This window comes from Babylonia areolata, chromosome 6 (assembly GCF_041734735.1).
Source record: "Babylonia areolata isolate BAREFJ2019XMU chromosome 6, ASM4173473v1, whole genome shotgun sequence".
Classification (NCBI taxonomy): Eukaryota; Metazoa; Mollusca; class Gastropoda; order Neogastropoda; family Buccinidae; genus Babylonia; species Babylonia areolata.
In genome coordinates, this window is record NC_134881.1 from 35882720 (window position 1) to 35907797 (window position 25078).

The window sequence follows — 25078 nt, forward strand, 5'->3', positions numbered from 1 at the left end:
CTTTTTTTGTTAAATAGTAAACAATCGTATAACAAACTATCTTGAAGACAATAATTTACTATCAAAAGAACGAGCAGGCTTTAGAAAATCACACAAGACCTCAGACCACATATTCATACTTAAAAAGATAATTGACGATACTTGAAAGAAAGAAAGAAAAGAGAACGAATTGCCTTTATTGCTGCTTTGTTGATTTTCAGAAAGCATTTGACGCAGTCTGGCATCACGCTGTAATGCTGAAAATGTAACAAATCGGTATAAATGGAAATTGCTTTAGAGTTATTCAAAGCATGTATGAAAATGCCACAGTTTGCACAAGTACGGGATTTTCTTCTGAAATACCCATATTAAAGGGGGTACTGCAAGGAAACACACTCAGTCCTACCTTTTTCAATATCTTTATCAATGATCTCCCGAAATGTTTGGGCGTTACTGACTCACCATCCATAGACCTTGACAGAAATGATATTGTTTCGTGCTTACTATAATGCTGATGACCTAGTAATTTTGTCCACGACAAAGATAGGATTACAAAGGAAACTGGATAAACTCTATCTGCATTGTGAAAACTGGGATCTAAAAATTAAGATAGACAAAACTAACGGAATAGTTTTCACACACACCAATCCCAAAGTGCCTGTTATTTTCACAATAGGCAACGATATAATCCAGACAGCTGATCAGTACAAGTACTTGGGTATATTATTTCACAAAACTAGAACATTCTCTTACGCCCAAGAGCACCTCGCCAAACAGGCATCAAAAACAGCACATTCCCTCCGACGAATCGCTAAAAAGCAAAATATTAGTTTGGATTCTGTACTGCAGCTTTTTGATTCGCTCGTTTTACATGTATTATCATATGGATCGGACACTTGGTTCCCATGGGCTGAAACCAAAACTACCAGTTCATTCAATACAGGAATGACAGATTTCTTTAGAAACTGTATTTCTTCGAAGCATTCATATGAACAAATGCAGATAAAATTTTGCAAACTGCTTCTAAGGGTACCTTCTAAAACAATGAATCTGCCAACTCCAACAGAATTGGGGAGATTTCCAATTGGAATTCATAATGCATGCAGAGTTCTTGGCCACTGTACTCATACTCTGGATGCACATGATGATAGCCATATCTAAAAGGTCTATATATCAATGATGAACCAACCAGACACAATTGAAAACCGCTGGATACTATTTGTAAAGAATATTCTTCACAATGTAGGATTATGTCATGTTTGGATTAATCAGTCGACATTTAGTAACAGCAGACTTAAATTCACATTACGTCAACAACTAAGAAATATATATATGCAATTCTGGAAACAGAGAAAAACTGAATACAACAGATTAGACGTCTACAACAAAATTAAAAGAAACGATTATCAAATTGAGAATTATCTAACTGATAAAATCGATCCTGCTCACAAACAAACTTTGTCAACTCAGAATAAGCGCACATTATTTAAATATGGAACGAGGAAGATTTGCAAACATTCCAAGAAAAGAGAGGCTATGTGATATGTGTAAAGTTGTTGAAGATTAATTACATTTCTTAGATACGTGTATCTTATTTCATAATCTAATTAAAACTGTACAGCAGTATGATCATCAATCAAATGTGATCACTAGAAAAATACAAAACAATATCCCAAAAACAAGTGATTTATTCAACTGCGATGACTGTCAAAAAACAATCGCCAACTATGTATTTCACTGCATGCGTATTAGACGTTTATTTCTTTGTTCCTTTTGTTCTTTGTTGTGTCTATTAATCATTCGGGATTTTACGACAATAAATGAAGTCGAGTCGAGTCGAGTCACACATACACACTGGAGAGAAAAAAAGTTAAAAAAAAAAAAAAGATGAACGGCAGTTCAAGTAGGATGATTTGTAACTACTGAAAAATCATTCATTAATTTTGTTCTTCAGTTGAATGTCCATCCACTGAAAGTAGCATTAGACAAACCATTTGTGTTGTGTCTGGTGTGTGTGTCTGTGTTTGTTTGTATGCCAGTGTGTGTGTGTATGTGTGTGTGTGTGCACATATATGTATCAATGTCACTTAATGTCTCATCATAAGATATTATTCAAACAATCAAGATAACTGTGTGAATCTTTAGAAAAAATTTTTTTTGAAGAAAATCACATATGGCAGCGGGTCAGATCAAACCAGAAAGGTGTGTGTGTGTGCGTGCGTGAGTTTGTGTTTGTGCACACGCGTGTATTACAGTTTTAGTCAATGTTTATTCGTAGAATGTGATTTTTAACAGTAAAGAAACGTAATAGATAAACCAGCTTTTTCTTATTCAATTTAAATCGGAATATCAAAGTAAGGGTAAAATTGTATACCCTACCGCAAAATTGTTTGAAAAGTTCTTGCGGAATATCAAAGTAAGGGTAAAATTGTATACCCTACCGCAAAATTGTTTGATAAGTCCTTGGAAAAATATAAACGATATCAACAAACTGTTCGGGGAGTGTGTAGGCGCGAGCTGTATGTGTGTGTGTTTCTTTATGCGCGTGCCAGCCTTTATTCGTTTATGAACATGTTCCAGTTATACAAATGTGTACCGAGTATTCATAGGATGTGATTTTAGACAATAAAGATAGCTTAGAACTGCAACTTTCTTGAAAAGATTAATAACATCAAGAGCCAGTTTCATAGTTTTCATGTGTGTGTGTGTGTGCGTGCGCGCGCGCGCGCGCAGATGCGGCGCACGCGGTGCTGTTGCTTCTGCTGTCTTTCCTCCCTCCTGTCTGTCTGTCTCTCCCCGTCTGTCTATCTGCACGTGTATGTCGTCATTGTCCAAGGTGAATTGCGAAAGACATGAAGGTGTGTGTGTGTGTGTGTGTGTGTGTGTAAGAAGACTTTGGATGGAGAGAAACTCAGTTCTTCTTCGCTGACTTTTAGATGAGATTTTTTTATGGTTATAGGCTACTTGAGCGATGTTTTCACTATCGTTTTTACTAGCATAGCTTTAAGCTTTTAAGGGAAAGGAATCGGTTTACTTTTTGTTACAAAAAAGAAAGAAAGAAAGCCAGTTGCTGCTGAAGACACAGCGGATCGACCTGCGTATATTTTCGGAGCCGATTTTTATAATATATACACCCATGTATGCAACATGTGAAAACTGAGCGTGCACCTTCCCTAGTCAACCTCTGTGTGTGTGTGTGTGTGTGTGTGTGTGTGTGTGTGTGTGTGTGTGTAGGCGCGCGCGCGCGCGTGTGTGAAAAATAAATGACATTTGCTTTGGAAGACAGTGACGCTGTCTTGTTTTTGCTTTTGGTTTGTTATTGTTGTTGTAGGTTGTTGTTTTTTTAGTTGTTCTTTTCTTTGGAAATCTGTATTTTGTTGGAAATGCCAGATAGTCTGTTACTTTGATGTAAAGATCAAAATAAGAATGTAAGGAAAGTACCGTTCTGAAAAAAAGGTGTTTATTAAGATAAAAGTAAACAAAAAATATAGTGATTAGGGAAAAAAAACAACAAGTGCTGGCATGCAAGTCTTAACCAGTTTTAGAAATGACGTCGCAAAGTTGCTATGAAATAAACAAGGCATCTGTATGTATAGATACACATAACACGCACGCACGTGTTTATCAAGATTAACGTAAACAAAAAATATACTGATTAGGGGAAAAACAAGTGTTGGCATGCGAGGCTTGAGCAGTTTTAGAAATGACGTTGCAAAGTTGCTTTGAAATAAACAAGGCATCTGTATGTGTGTGTGTGTGTGTGTGTAGAACACGCACGCACGCGTTTAGATTTTAACCCGTTGTTGACCAAAACAAAACAAACAAAAACAACAACAACAAAACAAAACAGAAATCATTCAGCAATGAAGGAAACGACAGAACTCCACTGTGGCATTGCCATAGAGAAGTACAAAGGAAAACAATCACAGTCGTACATGAAAGACCTGTACTGAATACGCCGGGCTTTAAACGACAAGGGGATTTGACAGAAAGTGCGTGCTGTGGCCTTAGCGTAAATGAAGAGATCGTGTTTCTGATTGGCACAAACCGAGTGAGTGCGTCATTGAAGGTAAAAATAGCAGTGCTGTCGACACGCTCTTGCCACAGAAGAGGCTGATCAGCTGTCCGTGCTGTCGTGAGACAGTCGTGTGACTTTGCCCATTTCCAGAGGGGCTGATTGGAAAGGACTGTATTGTAGTACGGGAAATGTCGGGAACACGGTGTGTTTTGTTTTCCATCCGTCTGTTAAGAATGCACCATTGGTTAAGAATCCAATAAGAATCCAGTGTGTTTTGTTTTCCATTCGACTATTAGCAACATATGTTATGAATCCAATGTGTTTTACTTTCCATCTGACTATTAAGAATATAATACGTTTGGAATCGAGTGTTTTCTAGAATGTACGATTTGTGAGGAATACCCAAACCCTTAACCCTTTAGAACAAAAACCTTTTACTATGTTAGACCTTAACACTTAACCTGTTTGACCACAAATCTGAATAACATGGAAGACCACAGCCCTTCACCTGTTCGACCAAAAATCTTTATTCTGCGAGAGCACAATTCTTAACATGTTAAGTCATACATTTGAATAACACAACACTTAAAACCAAAAAAGCCTCGCGTTGAGCACTTTGAAATAAGAAAGTGGAAAGAAAAAAAAGAAACAGAAAAAAGAAGCATGTGCTCAAACGGACTTGCATGAAACTGGAAAAAAAAAGTTAGACACACCTCTTAACCTGTTAGACCACAAGTCTCAATAACCTGTCAGACCACAGCCCAAACATGTTAAAACCCAAACACTCAATAATATGTCAGGCTACACCTCTTAACCTACCTAAGACTTACACCCTGTGTCTCCTCTCTCCCTCTGTCCCCCAGGCATGCACGGCCAAAGATGTATTGTACCCTGTCTTCTCTCTCTCTCTCTCTCTCTCTCTCTCTCTCTCTCTCTCTCTCTCTCTCTGTCCTAGGCATGCACGGCCAAAGATGTATTGTACCCTGTCTTCTCTCTCTCTCTCTCTCTCTCTCTCTCTCTCTCTCTCTCTCTCTCTCTCTCTCCCTCCCTCCCTCTCTGTCCTAGGCATGCACGGCCAAAGATGTATTGTACCCTGTCTTTCTCTCTCTCTCTCTCTCTCTCTCTCTCTCTCTCTCTCTCTCTCTCTCCCTCTCTGTCCTAGGCATGCACGGCCAAAGATGTATTGTACCCTATCTTCTCTGTGTGTGTGTGTGTGTGTGTGTGTGTGTGTGTGTGTGTGTGTTGATGTAGATTAGCAAGGACAGATTAGAGGAATGGACCATGCACAAAATCTTAATCCGTGAATTAAAAAAAAAAAAGAGTTTGAGTTCTGAGTTCTCTCTCTCTCTCTCTGTCCCCCAGGCATGCACAGCCAAAGACCCCAAAGTGTCCGACGAACAGCTCCTGCTGCTGAGCGTCTACCTGGGCGTGGGCTTCGTGGCGGGCTGCATCGCGCTGGGCTACCTCACGGTGCGCACGAGCGCCGACTGCTTCATCTGTCGCCGACACCTGGTGCAGACAGCGGCGGTGGCCGGCGGCGCGCTGACGCTGCTGCTGGTGCTGGCCCGAGACGCCAGTGCCTACTCGCTGTACGCGTGGGCCTACGGGGCGGTGGCCGGGGCCTACTACCTGGGCCTGAAGCTGTACACGTTGGAGCTGGTGCACCAGCAGCTCATGGAGCGAGCCTGGAGCTTCATGTCGGCCGTGCAGTGCTTCCCCTTCCTGTTCGGGGCGCCCGTGGCCAGTGAGTGTTGTGTTGGTGTGGGTGTGTGTGTGTGGGGGGGGGGGGAGGTAGCGGGGGGGGCTCTTTGTGTGTGTGTGTGTTGTTAGTGTGTGTGTGTGTTTATTCTGTGTATTGTGTGTCTGTGTGTTGTGTGTGTCTGTGTGTGTGTGCGTGTCTGTGTGTGTGTGTTAGTGTGTATGTGTGTGTGTGTGTATTGTGGTGTGTGTGTACAGAACTGTTTATGCGGCGTGTCTTGAGCAAGTCAAATTTGTTGGAGCCAGTCCCTCTCCCTGTCGGCTTTTTTTTCTTTCTTTTTTCCTTTTTTTTTTTTTTTTTTTTTTTTTAGAATATATTTCATTTACTTCCCACATGCGCCAGGTGGTACGGGGTTACATGGTTAAAAGTAGCAAAGGAGAACCATTATCTCCGATAAAAAAATAATATTCTCAATGGTTGTCCATTCTTTACAATGTGGTTTGGACACGTACGTCTTCACTCATGTAACCCACACACCCACACACTTAACACACGCGCACACACACACACACACACACACGCGCGCACGCAAGCACCCCCCCACGCACCCCCCCTCCACACACACACCATTCTTTTGTGGTGAACGTTACACAATGTACCACGTGAATGACAGTCATTAGGTGTGAGTACGTAAAAGAGATGAAATGCTTAAAATGCTGAGTTAACGAACACTTCAAATTTCAAATTAGCACAGTTCACGCAAACCTCACATTTTTGGGGATCACGGTCTTACTGAGTAGATGTGGTGTTGTTTTTTTCTAACGTACGGCGATGATTTTTAGTGTCGCACGGGTTTGTTTTGTTTGTTTGTTTTTTACTTTGTCTGGTTAGGCCAGAGATGGCCTTTGTCACATTTTGTATGATGGTTGATTGCAGTCTTCCACATCTTCCTTCTTTATTTTTGGAAAACAATCACCATATATAATTTTGTTTTTATTGCGTTTGTCGTTTACTTTCAGGTACGTATAGCCATTACATATCACCAAGACCTATACGTATGCACAGTTAACAAATAGTGATTAAACTATAGAACGGGACTACTAGCACATTCCTTTGTGGTTAACCTCCCTTATGTTATGTTGCAGGCTATCTGAAGACGGCTTATTCTTCAGCCAGCGCAGCATACGTCTTTTCAGGAGTGACCATGGTGGTGGGCGGTCTTCTTTTTTACGCCATGCCCTACTTTGAGCGCCACCCGTCCAATCATGTCATCCTTCAGAAACAGAGCAGCGTCAGCTCCTCCAACATGACAGCCGAAGCCGCAGCGTTACTGGAGCTGGACCTGACAGAGGGCGGGGCCACGTGCAAGAACGCCAACCACGCCCAGTGCGTCATGGCCAACCGCGGGCCCCGGAACGAAGGGGGCCGAGGCAGCAAGGACGGGGACCTGGGCCTAACGCAGGGGCCGGGGTCCTCCCAGCACTGCAAGGAGCGCGAGAGGAACGGCAGCAAGGCGTCCATGCTGTCCAAGATCGCGGAGGAAAAAGATGGCAGCCGCAGCTGTTCCGCCGAGGCTGCCTGTGGCGCCGCTTCCTGCAGCAGGGGGAGCAACTCGCTGGAGAGGCGGAATCGCCAGCAGGAGGGCGCGGACCTTGTGGCGGACGGTCCTTCAGACAGCACCTTCTCCAACACCAGCAAGACGGACAAGTCGAGTGGTGCTTCCAGCAAAACGGTGGACAGCAGCAAGAAGAGCAAGAAGAACGATGTCAGGATCGATTACTTTGACCCGCCCAGTCAGGAGAAGGAGTCCACGGCTACCGTGTCCTACGACAGTGATCTCTACATCAACTTGTGTGAAGCGCAAGTCTAGACATCCCACAGAAGGCCCAGTGCCAAGTTTTGCTTACGGCGATGGAGATGTCAGATCACATTGATCTCTGACTATCTGGATAGGTTTCACTAAGTCAACAGCAACATCTGAGGACTGAACAGTTTCCAGCACGGTTCACATTACCGTGTGTTCCATGTTTGTGAAATAACAACGCTAGTTATATCTCACTGATCAGAGATGTGTGGACAACGGGCAGTGACACCTGCAGCAGAGGTATCGCTAGCTTTCTGACCAGGACTTGATATTTTCTGCTGATGGTTTCCATGATATTCTTCGAGATTCCACATAGAAATACCAATCCTCTGAACCACAGGTCGGCTTAGAGAAGACCCTCTTGTACTGTCCATCCTCAAATACATGTAAACAATTCCAGTCAGATAATCTTCACTGTTTGTTCTTCCATGAACTTCAAAGGTGTTTTCTTCTTCAAGTGACTGATACCTGTGTATAGTGTAATGTTTCAAATCAAATGAAGGATGAAGTCCAAGAAACCAGCTAAAACCAGGTGAATAAGCATCCGGATTATGCCAGCTCTACTTATGAGAGATACTGACCAGAAAATAAAGAAATGTTTTAAGATTACCGTGTCCAGCAATTTGTGTACTGTTTGAACAGTTTGTCGCTAACAAGTGTCGAATGAGAAAGCAGGAATCCGCAACTTACAAAGAATGTTCCTCATGCAGCATGTACTTCCAACAAACAGAATTTGTAACAGAGTAGGGGGAAAAGGTGTGATGAAACAGATTCTGTCAAAATCCATTTTTTTCTGTAATATGATCGTCCATGCTATTTTTTTCTTACAAATCAGACTGATAACAAAGAAAGTACAATGTATATTTTTCTTTCAGACAAACCGTTCGTTTTAAATATATCCCTTTTAATTGGCTAAGGTTACAGTCTGTCTGTCATGAATTTGGCAGAACAGAAAACATCTTCTGATGATCTGTTTTTAAGCTTTGAATCTTTTGGTACTCTCAGTGATTTGCGTCAATTCAGAACTGATCCCCTTCTTGTTGCCTGCCACAGAAATTGCTTTGGTTGTTAATTAATGGCATTATCACAGCATTCACAGAAGAAATTTCATTACACATATTTGGTGTTAGTGATCGGTAAACTCTTCGTGTTTTTTTGTTCTTGTTGTTTTTGATCATCTAATTACGTTCATGTGAACTTACGAGATTTTCGGTTAACCATCCTCTTATGTACCCCCTCTCTCCCCAACAATTAATTTCCATATCTATAGCCACAAAATGAGCGTTGGCAACATAGGACCAGTCGAGAAGTGAGCACTTGGCCATCAGCATTATCCGTGTATAATACCCTGAACCAAGAGCTCAATAATCGTGTAGCTCATCGTTTCTCATATGGTGGTGGTAAAGGAAGTTTTCTTTTCACATCCTGCAGGTATGAATCTCAACTTTTCCCCTGTGGATTTGACGGTATATGTGAACATTAGTCTGAACAACTGAGTAAGGCTGATGCTCTTTTCCGGGTAAGCTGTTTGCGCGTGTCCCAAACCGTGACTTGATGTCTTGGTCAGCTCTGCTCGGAGATGTTTCCTTTACCTGGTCACACGGCGAGTGTTGACCTTTCTGACCAGAACCACGTGAAAATATTGATTGTGAATGACCAGCAAATGATTCACGAAGGAAAGTGTACTTGATGTTTGTGGAATAAAAATGTACACATAAAAATATTCTCCGTAACACACACACACACACACACACACACACACACACACACACACACACACACACACACTCCATCTTCAAAATTTGTATTCAACACAGATTGTGATTTATTTTCAGCCGACGTGAAATTTATATAAAAGGAACAAACGTCATTTGCGGATGCTACTGCAATAGAATCCGAGACACCATAAAGCCATTCAATTCTGTCAGCCAGCTTGGTCCCTAGGCTGACAACATGAACTCAAGAGATACCAGATCGAGTGTTCACAGTCGTGGACACAAAACTGCCTGTGACACTTTTCAAAAGGACATTACTACACTTTACAAAAGGACATGAACTATTCTTTCTACAAGTGAAAAGAACTGGATGTGACGACTTTCTGGTTGTATATTTCATAAGGATACTGACTGTGTGACATCCACGAACCACCTTCCACCCTCCATTTTCTACTGTCGTACGACTGAATCTTTTCATCTGAGACTTCTTGGAGAGTTCGGTCAATATTTATGGGCTGGATATCTGAATTCGTTTCTTCCTTTTAGCCCCTGAAGGTCTTAATGATGTAATGCTCTATATTTGTACACCAAACTATAGATAATATGAAATGTGTTGTTTCTATTGTTTTATCATAATGGTGTTTGTAACGCCACATACTTGTATCATATGGTGGTTATGTGCGTTTTGTGAGTGTTATGCGGACATATACATCTCAGTTTAAAGTTTGAGTGAAGGGTTGCTCTCCACAAGATCTGAAACCATGACTTTTGGGCTACGTTGCTTGGCTTTGATCTGATGTGCCTCTGAGGATAACGCATTATCTCATCAAATATCGTGAAAGTCATCGGATGTACAGTCTCATCCCGTTCTCGTTTTCGACTCAAATGTGTCACTGCTTTCATTATGTACTTGTGTTCCTTATTCGGCGTCATGTGTTCATACCACAACTGTTTCAGTGACTGTGCAGTGTGTCTGTTGGTTTTCCCATACGTCAGTACACGGCGTAAGAAAACCATTAGATGTTCGGAAAATCATGTCAATCAGAAAATCGTTTCCGTCTGTGGACGTGTTCGTAGATTTTGTCCCCCGCCATGCCCACTACAAATGCTACATTTCGTTTTGACGTACTGTCTCCTGTGTCGGTTACTCACTTTGATATCGGTCCCCCCCACTCCCCCACCAGCCCCCCCTCCCCTCCCTGACCGCCGCTTCCTCTCATTGTTGGCTCCATCAGTCTCCAGCTTGTGTTATTTACCATCCTGTGTTTTTCTCACTGATGATGGAAGTCTTCTCGGTAACATTTCTTATTTTCTGTTTTGTTATTATATATACGAGATACTAAGTACTTCTCGGTAACGTTTCCTTTTTAATTTTCTTTTTCTATTCTTTTTTTTATGCACTAGGTACTAAACACCACTCGGCAACATTTCTTCTTATTTTTATTTTGTTATTATATGTACTTAGAGTCTACGCTCGAGGCGTCCAAGTTCGCTCATAACAACTCGATGAAACGTGTCTTCCCTGAGTCAGTCAGGTTTCCGTGCCAACAGATCGACGATAGACATGGTTTTCTCCCTCCGCCAGCTTCAAGAGAAATGCAGAGAACAGAACACGCACTTGTACTTTGCCTTTATCGACCTTACCAAGGCATTCAATCTGGTAAGCAGAGAAAGCTTTTTGAAGATCCTGCCAAAGATAGGTTGTCCACGGAAACTGCAGAGCTTTATCGAAGCCTTCCATGCAAACATGAAGGTGACAGTGCTTACGACGCCAGAACATCCGAGCCATTCGACATACGCAGTGGCGTAAAACAAGGCTGCGTCCTCGCCCCTACGCTGTTCTGGATCTTGTTTGCTGTGCTCCTGAAGCATGCTTTTGGCACTGCAACAGAGGTAATCTACCTCGCACAAGTTCAGATGGTAGGCTATTCAACTTTGGCTGCTTCAAAGCGAAAACAAAAGTACGGGAGGCGCTGGTCATGTTTGCAGATGATGCCGCAGTCACAACTCATACACAGCAGGAACTCCAGGCCCTGATAGACTGCTTCTCCTTGGACAAAGAGATAGACAAGAGGATTGGAAAGGCAGCAACTACACTCACCAGCCTGACCATTTGAGTGTTGAAGAACTCCAAACTCTCTGTCATGACCAAGATGGCAGTATACAATGCCTGCATTGTCATCACACTGCTCTATGGGAGTAAGATGTAGTCAACCCCGCCAAGCAGAAGAGACTGAATGTTTTCCCCTTGGGGAGTATCCGCCGCATCCTGGGCATATCGTGGAAGGACAAAGTGCCAAACATCGAAGTGCTGTTCTCGTGTCGGCCTCCCAGCTATGTTCACTCTGCTCAGGCAGCGCAGGCTTTGATGGCTGCATCGTATGGAGAAGGGCCGAATCCCCAAAGACCTTCTCTACGGAGAACTGGTGTCAGGCAAGACTGAAAGACACTGGCCGGCCAAAGCTGCACTCCAGAGACGTCTGCAAGAGGGATGAAAAGACTCTCGAATCAGGTCACTGGGAGGACCTTGCAGGTGACTGTTCCAGCTGGAGATAAACTCTGACCAAGAAATCAGAAGAAAGACTGATGTGTGCAGCGGAAGAAAAGCGTACCCGCAGAAAGGAACACTGCAGTTTAACAACACAGTCAATCCACTTGTGTGATCTGTGTGACGGACACTCTCACTCGCCCATCAGCCTGTTCAGCCACAGGCGGCGCTTTACCAGTGGGGCAGACAAAATTTAGGATTGATCCATGGTCAACACTGACCGACGGAGGCCTATGTGTAAATTTATATGTATTAAACACCTCTCGCCAGCGTTTCTACTTTTTTTTTCTTTTTCTTTTGTTGTTGTTGTTATGTATACTATTGCCAAGTGGAAAAGATGACCGATGGACTGACAACAGAGCAGAATGGACGGGAAAACCATTAACAGAGACCTAGGCCTTGGCACAAATCCAACAGACCTGGGGGAAAGCGGGTGAACAGCTGTTGGTGCAGCCCCAGTGTCCCATCAGTGTCCAGGGAAAAGAAGAAGGTACCGGGCTGGCTGTTCATTGGTTGAAATATCGGTCATCCTACAGTGCACTGAGCCGACTTCGTGTCGCTCTCTGAACGTCTGCATCAAATGGGGAACGCAGATACGTCCCCTGATCATGCCTTGAAGGTGTGTATAGGGGCTTACTTTGTGGGATGGTTTGAAGTGGTGAAACACTTGATGCATGTCACATGTACCCGTATGAGGGTTGTGGCCTCCAGTCTGCTTGGAAGCCAACATGAAATATACTTTTTTTCTCTCTTTTCTTTTTTCTTTTCTTTTTTAAGAATTATTTTTAGACGGCTTATATTATCTCTTGGAGTTTCAACGTTCCAGTACGGACTGTCTGATTAAAGCTACGAAATTACCCAGTCCGTCATACACGTTCATTACTTTTTTGCGTGTGTCGTATTTGAAGCTTGGTTTCTTCATTGCTCACTTCTGTCCAACATTAATTATTCTTTTCCGTATATGTGTCTAATTTCCATATCATGATGAGGACATGCATGATCACTTGTGGGGCCGAGACTGTTAACTAAGATCTTTGTCAGTGAATGGCCAGTAAATGATTGTGAGTTCTCGTCTAACATGACTGTGGTATCATTTTTCAAATATTTTAGTCATTTAGGTTTTTTTAAAAGCGTGGATATTACCAGGTTATTCGGCCTGTTTTACAAAGAGTGGGTCGCTTTGCATGTTTTTACACACTGTGTTTTATCAACCGAGTGTTTGAAGTCAACTGTGAGAGTGTCTTGAATTGTTGTTGACTGAACCAATGAGAGTTTGGGTCCCTGGATTGGGAGATTTATTTATTTGTCTGATTATTTTTCTGGCTTACACTGCTTGGCATTAATAACCCTAGAATAAACAGACATAAGGCTCACTGCAAGGCTTGGAACAAAAACCGTCACTGGTAAAACAGAAGTATTCTTTACTCCACATGTACTAAAACCATTTGGAAATTCAAATCAAAATAATATGGAAATTGTGTTAATTTCTTTTTTTAAAAGTTCATTTTCTTCAGTTTCAATTATCTTTTTTTCTCTCTTGAATTATTGGCATTGCTTCTCCTTCTATGCCTTCCAATTCACAGGGATATAGAACGACCATTACTAGCTGCTTTTCTTTCAAACAAGATTTTAAACTTGTCTTCGATTCTTAAGCAAGGAAACTGAGGACAACGTCGCATTTGTCTCCTATTTCTTATGAAAGACCTGTATGGTGCATTCCCATTCAAAAGACGGGACATTTACCACTCCCTCTCGAATCTGGATAAATCGGCTATGTGTGAAAACAATTGCGGGAAACAGATTTGGTGAAATGTGTCCTGTCAATACACAGCACGTCGAGCGGTTGTTGTTCGTCTGTGGTGATCTTTTTGCTTTTTTAGGGGCTGTAAAGTCCAGGCAAGTGTATACGCTGGAGTGAGACAGTTGTTGCAACAAAGCCGCAGCACAAGTGATGCGCCATCTGTATGGCTGAATGGATGTTGAGGTGATATGTCTCGAAGATTGGTTGTTGGGGGTGGGGATGGGATCACTGTAACGTCTTTCCGGTAATGATAGTAAACAGAGGCGCCATTTGGATTGTTACGATGTTCGCTTATTAAAAAAAGAAAATAAAATTCTTTGTCAGGTCTGTTGCAGCAGTTGCAGTGACGTTTCCTTGGGATGCTCACTGTCCCCATCTTGTTCCAGCTGAACAATACTCCAGATATACCTACTTATTAAATCGTCTTCGTGCCCTCTGGTACATAAGGCCGCCACCAGAGATCTCCACTGCTGCCGACCCATCTTATCCTGTTCTTCCCCATGTACAGCCTTCCACCTTTAGTTCTTCAACAGTCCTGCGCCATGTCTCCCTTGGTCTTCCTCGCACTCTCTTCTTTTCCGCCCAGAGTCCAGCGGAGGGTTGCTCTTGGAGGCGCATCCGGTAGCATTCTACGGACGAGTTTGCTCCAGATAACCCTTTTTTTTCTTTTTTTTTACTTGGCGCAAAATAATGACACCTCTGGAAAGATTTGAAGGGAACAAGAGAGAGAGAGAGAGGCGTTGGACTGAGAGAAATAAACAACAACCTGCTAATATTTCTTCTACTTCCACAACACTGTGGCAGTCTCTGTGTCCGTCAACAATCCACTGGGGAAGGGGAAAGGTGTCATGTAAAGGGGAAGAGAAAGATAACTCACTAGGTTTTTATTGTCACGGTCATGTTATCATACCTCCGGGAATTACAGTAACACCTCAAGAACCGGTGTATGTGCTTTTCTGTTTCCTTGGGCGGATTTTGTTTGACGGTACTGATCATATTTTCCAGATATAGTGAACAAAGGTAGAATTGAAATGGTGGAACGACAATGCATTATCAGCATAGAACTCTTTGTCCGTGTATGTTTTAGTGCTGAAATATTTTGAATCGATTTGACGCTGTCACCATAGTTGATCATGACACAGATTGGTATAGTTGAGCGTCGTACAATTCACGGGAAACAAAAAAGAACATTATGCTGTTGAAGGATTGCTGATAAACAGCATTAGCCGATCGAGTTGGCCGCCTTGTTGGTCTCATTTTGCTTCAGAACACCTTACATTTGTTGTTTGTTGTCACCGGTGTTTTGAGTACGTTTGCGTCCATGCAAAGTTTGCTGATGTGCTGGTATTTATTTTGCTCTGTGTGTCAGTATTCGTGCGCGAGTGTGGGAGATAGAGGAGCGAGAGAACTTGGCAACTTGGTTCGGAAAGTGAGAGAGAGAGAGAAAGAGAGTTCGAATCATACCGCTTCTGACTGGAGCAGTAGCTTTCAGCAGTGCCGTGGAAGAGTGTACCATCCTTGCTGGTGCAGAATCGAAAGAAACATTTCGCACGTGTCTTGTAGACATTTGCATTTGTGACTGGCTGACAATACGCCTTGAAGAACATGACGACAAAATGTTCGATAATTCTGATTCAAACGCTCAGAGAAAACTTAAGAGGAAGACATAAAAGTAGGGTAACCCTCTTATTTTGTTACAAAGACAAAAATAAGCGATACTACAGTTACACAGCAGAGATGTATTGGTATTTTATTCTTGTCATTTGGATACCACCATAAGCATATACGTAAGCTGTATTTGTTAATGCCAGTAAGACTAAACATTGGTACTATTTACCATATGCATGCGCATTACTGTTATCAATATACCTTTATATAATAGATTTTGTTTATATTTCGTCTTTCCCTAAAATCTCAGAAGGCTCAAAGCATAGTACACTAAAACATGTTAAAATTAACACATTACATTTAGAGATGTAAAATTTGCGGAGTTAAGGATACATAAAAACAGCAAACTCACTGGATTTTTTTTTTGAAAGATAATACTATGCAATCAAACCAATTGAAAAGTTTACCAATTAAAAACAATACTAAGCGACGAAAAACTTTTGTATGGCACAGATTACCGGGTAGATAGAGAAGGATAGTTCCAGTTTCGTGGAATGTTTCACAGGATGAAGTTTAATCCGGAAACATCACTTTCGCCACAGTCAAATTAAGGCTCATCAGATCAGAAATAAGCCTTTCTTGCTCTCTGTCTGTCAGTTCTCCCCCCTTTCCTCTCTGTTCATGCGCATGCCGTGTGTGTGTGTGTGTGTGTGTGTTATACAGAACGCATGAGTGCAGAAATGTTGATATTGCATTATCTTTATATCAGTTACGTTACCTATATCAAACATCTTTTCGGTGAAAATCAGTCTTTGTATTAATTAATCATTGCTTCATTCCAGCGCTAACCAAAGCTGTACATACTGAGATGTTCACAGGCCCGGAAAAAAAGAAAAGAAAGAAAGAAGAAAAAAAAAAAAGCGCGCCAAACTATTCCACTCTCCGACGTTCTTTGAATGATTGCCTTACATTTCTGATTATGACGTGAAAGTGTCCATACTCTTTATCCATGTTGTTATGAATTGATTAATTAACTGAATATTTAGAGCTTGGACTGACCTATCAGTCTGGATGTTTTGTATCAGCAGATTATGTGTGTAACAGTGTGTATGTGTGTGTACATGTGTCACTTTGTATTGAATAACGATCGATATTTTCCGACCATCGTGAATAGAGAGTAGTAATTAGTATCTTAAGAATGAGTAAGATGTCGAAGTAGGTCATGGTGATTTGCCTGGACTGACCGCTACCGTGTTTTCTTCCAGTCTGTTCACGCCCATTGTTCTTTTTCGTTTTCTTTCTTTCATTCCGGATCCTTTTTCTTTTTGTTTTCCCCGCTCTGCCCCTGCCCACTGAATATTATAACTAAACTGAATTAGGAGATTGGGAGAGCGGAAAAAAACAACAAAAACACCTTGTTCATTATTTTTCATTATAATGAAACAAGAACATATTTTTGACCATCTTGTTTGCACTTATGCTTTTGAAGGGAACGTTTCACCAAGCATGTGTGATGCTTAAATAGTGACCTTTCTCTGTTCTGCTTCGTGTTGATCATTCCTCACTCATTTTACTCCACTGATGTGAAAGAAAACGTTCACGCAGCCAAGCTACTTGCTCTTGGAAGTTGACAAGTGAACACAAAGTGTGTGTGATTTGTGCCATCCAGCAACACAAAACATTCTTTTGGAGGTTTAAGCGATACTACTGAATCCATTCTCTGCACTCTTCGTTTACACATTTCACAAAGAAAAACGCAGCATTCTTAAGAGATTTGTTTTAATGGTGTGATGGACTGAATAGGATTTGCGACTCTGTGTGTATGTGTGTGTGTGTTTTTCCCTCTGACATTACATATTTCGATCATGTTCATACTTCGCATGAACGGCAAACGGAACAACTTAGGAGAGTGAAGTACGATTCCTCGACTGAGATTGTTGACAGCAAAGAGTTCTGTTCGGTTGCAAGCTCGCAAGCTCCAGCGAGTAGGACGCTGCGTCTTTTCACAATCATATGAATGTGTCTCCCTGTGGAGTGTTTGCAACTGTCAAATTATAGATTCCCCCCTCTCCTCTCTCGATCACACACAGACACATTATACCAAACAACTTTACAGCCAGATTTTAACTGTCAAATGTCCCCCCCCCCTCTCACCCACTCCTCTCTCTCAGAATAAGTATATGATATATAAAGTAAACTAAATCCTTTTGTCTACATCTGATAGTGGTTCATTGTAAGAGCTGCCGAGCATATGCATCAGCTGATGAGATTCCCTTACTCCCCACCCCACCCTACCCCCGCCCCGCAATCTCTCTGTCATTCCCCACCTGCTACCACATGTGACAACCCCCATCCGTTGCCCTCAACATTAAAAAAAAAAAATCTTTTTTTTCCTTCAGCATTTGATTACTGATTTATCTCTGTTGGTATGTTCAGTTTTGTAATGCTCAGTTTCATTCATTGATGCTCATTGGAAGAACGCTGTTCAGATAGATTTGATGTTCTGTGACTTGGTTCTCGTGTTGATGGCTTTCCCTTGAAACTTACTGTGAATTGTAATTATGACTTGTCATGAAATAAACGTACGGGTGAACAACTAGCTTTCGTTTCTTTCGCTGCTGTCAGTATGAGGTTTGTATCTAAAGATGCATGAGTGAGTCCACAAGTGAATGCATGTGTGTGCAAGTAATTTATCATCCATACCTAATATATTGGAAGCTTATTGTTCTCACTGTGCAGCAAAGAATTATCAATGTTGATATGCATTGAAATTATGTGTTAAATCATGATCTGATCCTATATCATAAGGTTAACTTTGTAACAGGATTCTTTTTCTTTTTTTTAAATGACAGTTGCATGGAGAATACAGATAAAACAGTTTGGTTAAAACAGCAAAGATTACTGTGCAGAGGGAGAAAAAAGACAAAAGTAAAAACAAAATAGTTTGACAAGACAAAGTCTTCAAAACTTTTGTGCAGTAAACACATAATGCAACACAAGAATTGCAGGACTGGACTAAAATTTTGAAATGAACACCACAAGGCAAACAATCTTCAAGAGAACATTTTTTATCACAGTTGTGACCTTGACCTTTGAGATTAAAGAAAGAAAAAAAGGAGGTGTGGGGGGGCAGTTTTATAATGACAATAAATACATGTTTCTGTCGTGCTGTTCAGTGAACACAAACTTTGACCTCTGACCTCTCAATAAGAATTTTGTTCCACCATAATAGAAATTAAACAATATACATGCACCACATTTAATGAAGACTGGACGTTACCTCTCTTTCACCTGCTAGCATTTGCAGTTAGTATGCCATGTGATAACCTTGGACTTTGACCTTGACTTTCAGTACAGATTATGCTGTCACAATACCAAGTTTGTTCCAGCAACTATTTTCAATTTTGCCATGTAATGATCTTTCATCCAGCTTATCACAGTATGTGGAGCTTCCACATTTAAAATGGAATAAAACAAAAATGGCAGATGCAACCTAAAACTGCACCCGGCCCCACTTTGTGGTGCTACAATAAATTACATATTTAACAGGGTGGAGGAGAGGAAGATACAGAGAGAGTGATAGAGACAGAGAGTTCTTTTTATCTGGTGTAGAAATTAGTCCATTGAGGGAGTTATTACTGCTTCCTCTGTAACTGTATTCAATTTAACAGTTCTTGAAAAGAAGATGCATTTTCTTCTGTGCAATTTCTTTTTCAGAAAAGGGAAGGTTAAGATCATGATATGCAATGAAATGATGGGCTCTACATCTAGAAGTTGACAGAACACATGCAACAAAACTCTTAACACACCCTCCCCCCTCCATAAAACATAAACTAACATATACCAAAGTATTAAAAAAAAATCAAAATCAAAAACAAAAGTGAAATATCTCAATGATTTTTTTTCACCTTAGTTAAAGCATAACATACACATGCATGATACAATCATACTTTCATCAAGCAAAAAAAAAAAAAAAAAAAATTTTTAGAAAGAATAGTGGTAAATTTATTCAACTTTCACAACAACAGTTCACTGATTTTCACTGGGGCAATTGGGGTGTGAGGGGAAACTAAGACATAAAAACACAAAACTTAACTCACGACTGTAATGCAACACTGCATTGACTGTTGAACACTGAATCAGATGGATAACGAAATCAAAATGCTGAGACTACAGTGGCCATGACATGTCATGTCAAAATACACATACATACAAAGCAAATCATTCAGTCACCTCAACAATCATATACATACAGAGCAAATCAGTCAGTAACCTCATCAATCATGGAAATAATGAATATATTTAATTAAAATTATACTAAAAATAAAAGAATCTGGCATGAGATTTCTAAATGCAACCAAACTGATGAGCAGAATTACTTCTGCTAGGCACACATTGTTGGAATTCAGTTTCCTAAAATTTTGAAATGTTCACACCTGCAAGAAATTTATCCCTAGTTAATTTGCTTCATTTCCTAACATCTTGCTAAGTGTTAGAACAGAACTGATTTTTAGCAAAAAAAGAGAAATGTAAAGCTGTGCTGTGAAAGCTGATGTCTGATGATGTCTCCAAAACAATATTGTGGCTAGATTACTTTCCCCTTCACGGTTCTGCTTATGGTTACTGGTATAGGATGCTGAGGATAGATCCACTCGTGCTGATGTGTATAATGTTCCTGTAGATTTCTTCAGTGCTGACAATACTCAAACATTTCGAAGCTTCAGTTTCAGTTTTTCAAGGAGGCATCACTGTGTTTGGACAAATCCATACACGCGACACCACATCTGCTAGGCAGATGCCTGACCAGCAGCGTAACCAAAAGCACTTAGTCAGGGCCTTAAGTGCATGCATATATTTGTGTACCTATCAGACTGGATTTCTTCTGCAGAATTTTGCCAGCAGACAACACTCTTGGTGCTATGGGTTCTTTTTCAGTGTGCCAACATTTTATACATGTATTTTGGTGTCATCAGAAATGAGAATGAACCAGCAGCATACAGAGACAGCTGATGTACAATCAGCTCAGGAAAGTCTGATGCAGATGGGGAAGGTTCAAACTGAGGCATAAGCCAAAAAATGATAAGGACACTCTGAAAAGCTAACTCAAATGGAAATGACATTCAGCCATGCGAGCTTGAAGGCAAGCTTGAAGCCTCCGCTGCAAACAGACCAGCATGGAGGTTGCTCACAGCCGGTGACATCTCTCTGCTGCAAGGAACAGATGTCACAGAGCAGCGTCTACTTCATTGTACATAGGACTACAGTCTGACACCTGTGGACATCCATGTGCTTCCACTGTGTTCCAGTCTTGGACTAAGAGCCACTTGCATGCTCATTGCTGTGAATGCAGACTGTGTCCTGTTAGAACTCCAATGAACTACCTACCACAAGCACATACACTGCAAGTACAAAAATTTCACATTCAAGTTACCAAGAGAAACAAGGATTTGATGAATATGATTAAATCAAATGAGTAAATGAAAAACAATGTGAATATGAACTTTTAAAAATCCCAAATGGATTCAATACATTGAGAACCATGATTTCTGTCCTATAGGGCGATATAGTTGAAACTAAAAGGCACACACCCTGAATTTTAAGAAAAACATTATTCTGAACACATTTAAAGTGCACACATCTGATGAGCCACATCTGCCAAAAATCCTTAAAAGTATAAGCTGCCCATACTGATTGCAAAGAATGGCTCTACTGATCCCTGGTATTGTTTTCTGAGTAATGACTTCTTCAGAAACTAGATTGGAATGGGAGCTGTTTTCATCTGCTTCTTAACTCTGTTCTGTGAACTCCTCTACTCTGTTATCTGCTTGTTTTATATCTGACATCAACTGGCACAATTTCTATAATTCTGAGACCTTCAGCTGAACTTGCACTTGTCAACTAGTCAAGCCCCAGTGCCTTAACTATTAACATTTCCAGTTTTCATACAACCGTTCATTCTTCCAATTCGTATATCTTTTTTTGCACCATGAATTTTATCTTCAATTAAGATGCTCCTCTCTTTTCCCACCCTAATGACTACTACTTGATCTTGTTCACCTTAAACCCAGCATCACAATTTCACATGCAATTCAGTTTCAATTCAGAACATATAGTATACTGAATATCAACAATGTTGAAATCATCGAATTGAGGTTATGACTGAAGCCTTCATTGTGTAAATTGTGTTGCAATTCACAGTGAGACTGTGTGCCTTTCTTGTGAATGTGATCAAGTATGTTGTCAACTAGTGAGTTTTGTTTTTAGAATTGGCACCAAGTGGCAGTCTAAATTTATATTCAGACACAGATATGGCGTATACAACCAACAGGACATAGGGAGCAGGTCTGAATAAAAACAAAAAATTCTAAAAAGAAAGAAAAGAAGTTGCACAGAAATTACAGTAGATTGTACACAACACACATCAACCACTTTGTCTCAAGCCCTTAGTTTCGTAAACAAGTTGTTGGGCACATCTGACAGTGTTAAACAATCAGAAATCTGATGTAGTGGCTATCAAAAAACAAAAAAATAAGAAGTGGCATATCAATGCACAGGGTACTTAACTTGCCTAGCTTGCCTTTTCTCAACAATTCATTCAGTGTCAGAATCCTGCGCTACTTCTGAAGTGTCCACATTTTCATGCAGCAAAACATACTCTCGGGTACTGAAACCAAACTTGATAAGATCACGTTCAAACAGTTCTACATAGCGCTGAGCATCAATGCGCTGATTGTTCACATAGGTACCATTGGCAGAACCCAAGTCTATGATGTAAGGACGCACTTTGCGACCAACAGTACCGTCAGGGCGTGAGTATTCTGTGAGACGATACTGGAGCACTGCATGCTGCTTTGAACAAGATGGGTGATCAACAGGAATGTCAGCCACTCGACGATCACGACCCAAAAGGAAAGCGCTCTGTCGATGAATAGGAAGCATAGGTAAAGATTCATCCCCTTTGAAGCCATACAAGCGCCATCGTCGTTTCGGCTTACGAGCTTCTGGAGGCTCGTTGTATTTGATTACCACACCACGGTAAGTGTTAGTGTCTTCAGTCAGCTTGCCTGAAAGTTCGAAATTAGGTTTTTCTTTCTCGGACGCTTCCCCCTCAGTGGCTGATGACTGGCCAAAGTTATCACCACCATTTTCTGCATCCCGCTGCTGACGTGCTTCTCTGCGTCGATCGTCATTGCGCTGGCGCTCACGTTGATGATCCTGACTGTCTGTAGGTTCTTGTTTGATGCGACGATCAGGATCAAACCTTGTACGACGTTCCCTCTGGTTACCACTCTCTTCTCGATGCTCGTTCCTGTTCCGTTGAGTGTGTCTGTGGGAACGTTGCCTGGGTCTCTGCATGTCTGGACTGGGACTTTTGCTGCGGCTATCTCTGGCACGGCGACTTTCCCTGTCACGGTGCTGTTGCCTGTGTTGATGGGTGCGATCAACTGGGCTATGCTCCCTTTCTCTTTTCCTGCGGTCCTTGGACACAGGGCTACGGGATCTATCTCGTTCTTGCTTCACCATCGGCATCTGTACAGAGGACAGAAAAAGTTCAGACTCACATGTTGGCCAAAATATGGACAGTAATAACAATAAGTTGACAAAACCATAAAATATTGTATACTGTAAAAAAGTGAGAAGTATTATTAAATATATTTAGGATCATGTTTGACAGAATTTATTATTTTCCCCTTTGAAAGTGGTGTTCTGTACTGAAAAAATGAAAGTGTCACTGTGAAGCAATGCAGGATTGCAGCAAACCATTGTAAACAAGCCAACTAATATGCTCAATTTTCCAAGCAAGTTCAGAAAACCAAAGATAGATAAAAGATAAAAATACACACTGATAATTAAAAAGGCTTCCCTTTCATTTTTCTTTTCAGATGGCTTTTCAGATGGGTCTGATGGAGCTTCACTTTGTTCAACTCTGCCACTCCCAATTTCAAGCCTGGATATAAAAAATACAGAAGTGCTGATGTGACCCAGCTACCCCACCCTCCAAAATTTCTCTGCATGATGCCTATCTCACCAATTCAAACCATGTGCAAGCATAAGCCTTCAAGTTCAACATCATTCTTGGTGACATTTAGTAATTTTCTCCAAGCAAACTCTAATTGTATACATGCAACCAGTTGCAAAGTTATATTTATGCACAGGTCTCTGTGAACACAGCTGTCAACTAATGCACACATGAATGCACTACTAGTCCTACTTTTCCTAGAACTGTGACTTTCTTCTCTCACTAGAGTCAGTCTGTTTTGGTTTATGCTGCAACCCAGAGATATAGCACTTAACAAATAAACAATACAAAGAAAGTGTGACAGATAATTCTACTTAGTGTAGAACTAGTCACCTGACCAGTCCATACACCTTCAGCAACTTATTCAATCATTGTTGATATGATTATCATCTAAATGTACACAGTACTGAGTAAATGTGAATAACTTTGCTGTTGGCATTACCAATAATCATCATACCTTCACAAAGTAAAAGAGTTTAAACTGAATGTGGGATCAACTATGTCAAAAAAACAATAATAGCTGGAAATAACCAATAATTTTTCTGCTTCACAAAGTGCAGCTACTGGACTAGTGCAAAACTAATGGAACAACATCAAACTGATTGACTGGATACAGATGAATGCCAAGTGGTTTGGGTCCTAGATCCCATTATCAGAACCTGGTTTTTTGTTGTTGTTTTTTTATTACAAACAAATCATGTTTTAGTGTCTAAATTCAGGAAAATTATGTTAACTGAAAATTGTATACATAGCTGAAGTGATATTACCATTAGTAGATAATGTGATCTTTTTCTTCTTCTTTTTTTAATTTTTTTTTTTAGGGGTACTGTAATTCATTTTCATACAAATTCAGTAGCTACACTCAAGTACAACCAGGTCCAAACATCGTCTACAATGACATATTCATTCAATCTCTGCCAATCAGAGACTCTCCTTCCGTTTATTGTCCTTCCACCCAGCCATCCCCACAAACCCCCTCAATAACCATGCTTAGGTAAACACTGAACGTAACTGGTGTTTGTCACACGTGTTGTGGTAGCAAATTAATGTGGATATTGCCGTCTAATCAAGACAGACTTGAGAACAAAGCAAAATAATTCATATCGGCAATATCCACATTTATCCCACTCCACTCGTCTATCCGACTGGCGGAGTGAACGTCCACACCTTGTTGCCAAACCAGAAACATGGCGGCTAGAGTCAAGTGCCGGTTTGTGTTCATGATTTGAAGGCAATATCCACTCAAGATGGAATGAGAAGTGTTCACAGCAAGGCGTGGACGTCCACTCCGGTAGTCACACAGAGGAGTGTAGGGGAAGAAATGTGGATATTGCCGATAATTGTGAATTATTTTGCGTTGTTGAACTTGTTCTCAACTACTCAAGTCTTTGTCTTGATTTGACAGGTATCCACATTTGTTACCACAAATACCAGTTACTTTCAGAGTTATCATACAAATTGAATCATTTGATATAAATTGTATTGTTGATTTGTAATGATACAGAAAACTACAAGATGAATAAAAGTCTTACCTTTCTTTTTTCTTCAAAACAGCTGATCACACAAACAAACGCTCTTCTCGTGAAAGAGGAAGCCAGGAAATCATGGACACGGATTGAATTGTCTTCATACCGGTATCTTATCAGGATACCGGGATTTAACAAAATGGAGAAAGTGCGGGCTGATCATGACTTTTACGAAAGGCGCGTCATCACAGAGAGAGAGAGAGAGAGAGAGAGAGAGAGAGAGAGAGAGAACATTCGTTATTTTCGAGGATAATAGATAAGCCGCATTGGCGTACTTCATTTTTCATCCGGCCCTTAAAT

General features: G+C 41.0%; 2 protein-coding genes across 3 annotated transcripts in view; one reads left to right on the forward strand and one right to left on the reverse strand.

The window, feature by feature from the left end:
• Positions 1-17831, forward strand: part of LOC143282970 (monocarboxylate transporter 2-like) — a 125043-nt gene extending 107212 nt beyond the window's left edge. For both annotated transcript variants that reach the window (XM_076588898.1, XM_076588899.1), the window contains 2 exons: positions 5360-5741; positions 6842-17831. In XM_076588898.1, coding sequence (XP_076445013.1) covers positions 5360-5741; positions 6842-7566 — 1107 coding nt within the window. In that variant the 3' untranslated portion in view covers positions 7567-17831. The remainder of the gene's footprint in view (positions 1-5359; positions 5742-6841) is intronic.
• Positions 17832-18176: 345 nt separating this feature from the next.
• LOC143282971 (smad nuclear-interacting protein 1-like) lies at positions 18177-24870 on the reverse strand. The gene is made up of 2 exons (XM_076588900.1): positions 24785-24870; positions 18177-22762 (listed from the first exon to the last, which is right to left on the reverse strand). The coding sequence occupies exon 2, from the start codon at positions 22760-22762 to the stop codon at positions 21824-21826; it is 939 nt and encodes a 312-aa protein (XP_076445015.1). The 5' UTR covers positions 24785-24870; the 3' UTR covers positions 18177-21823.
• Between the last annotated feature and the right edge of the window lie 208 nt (positions 24871-25078).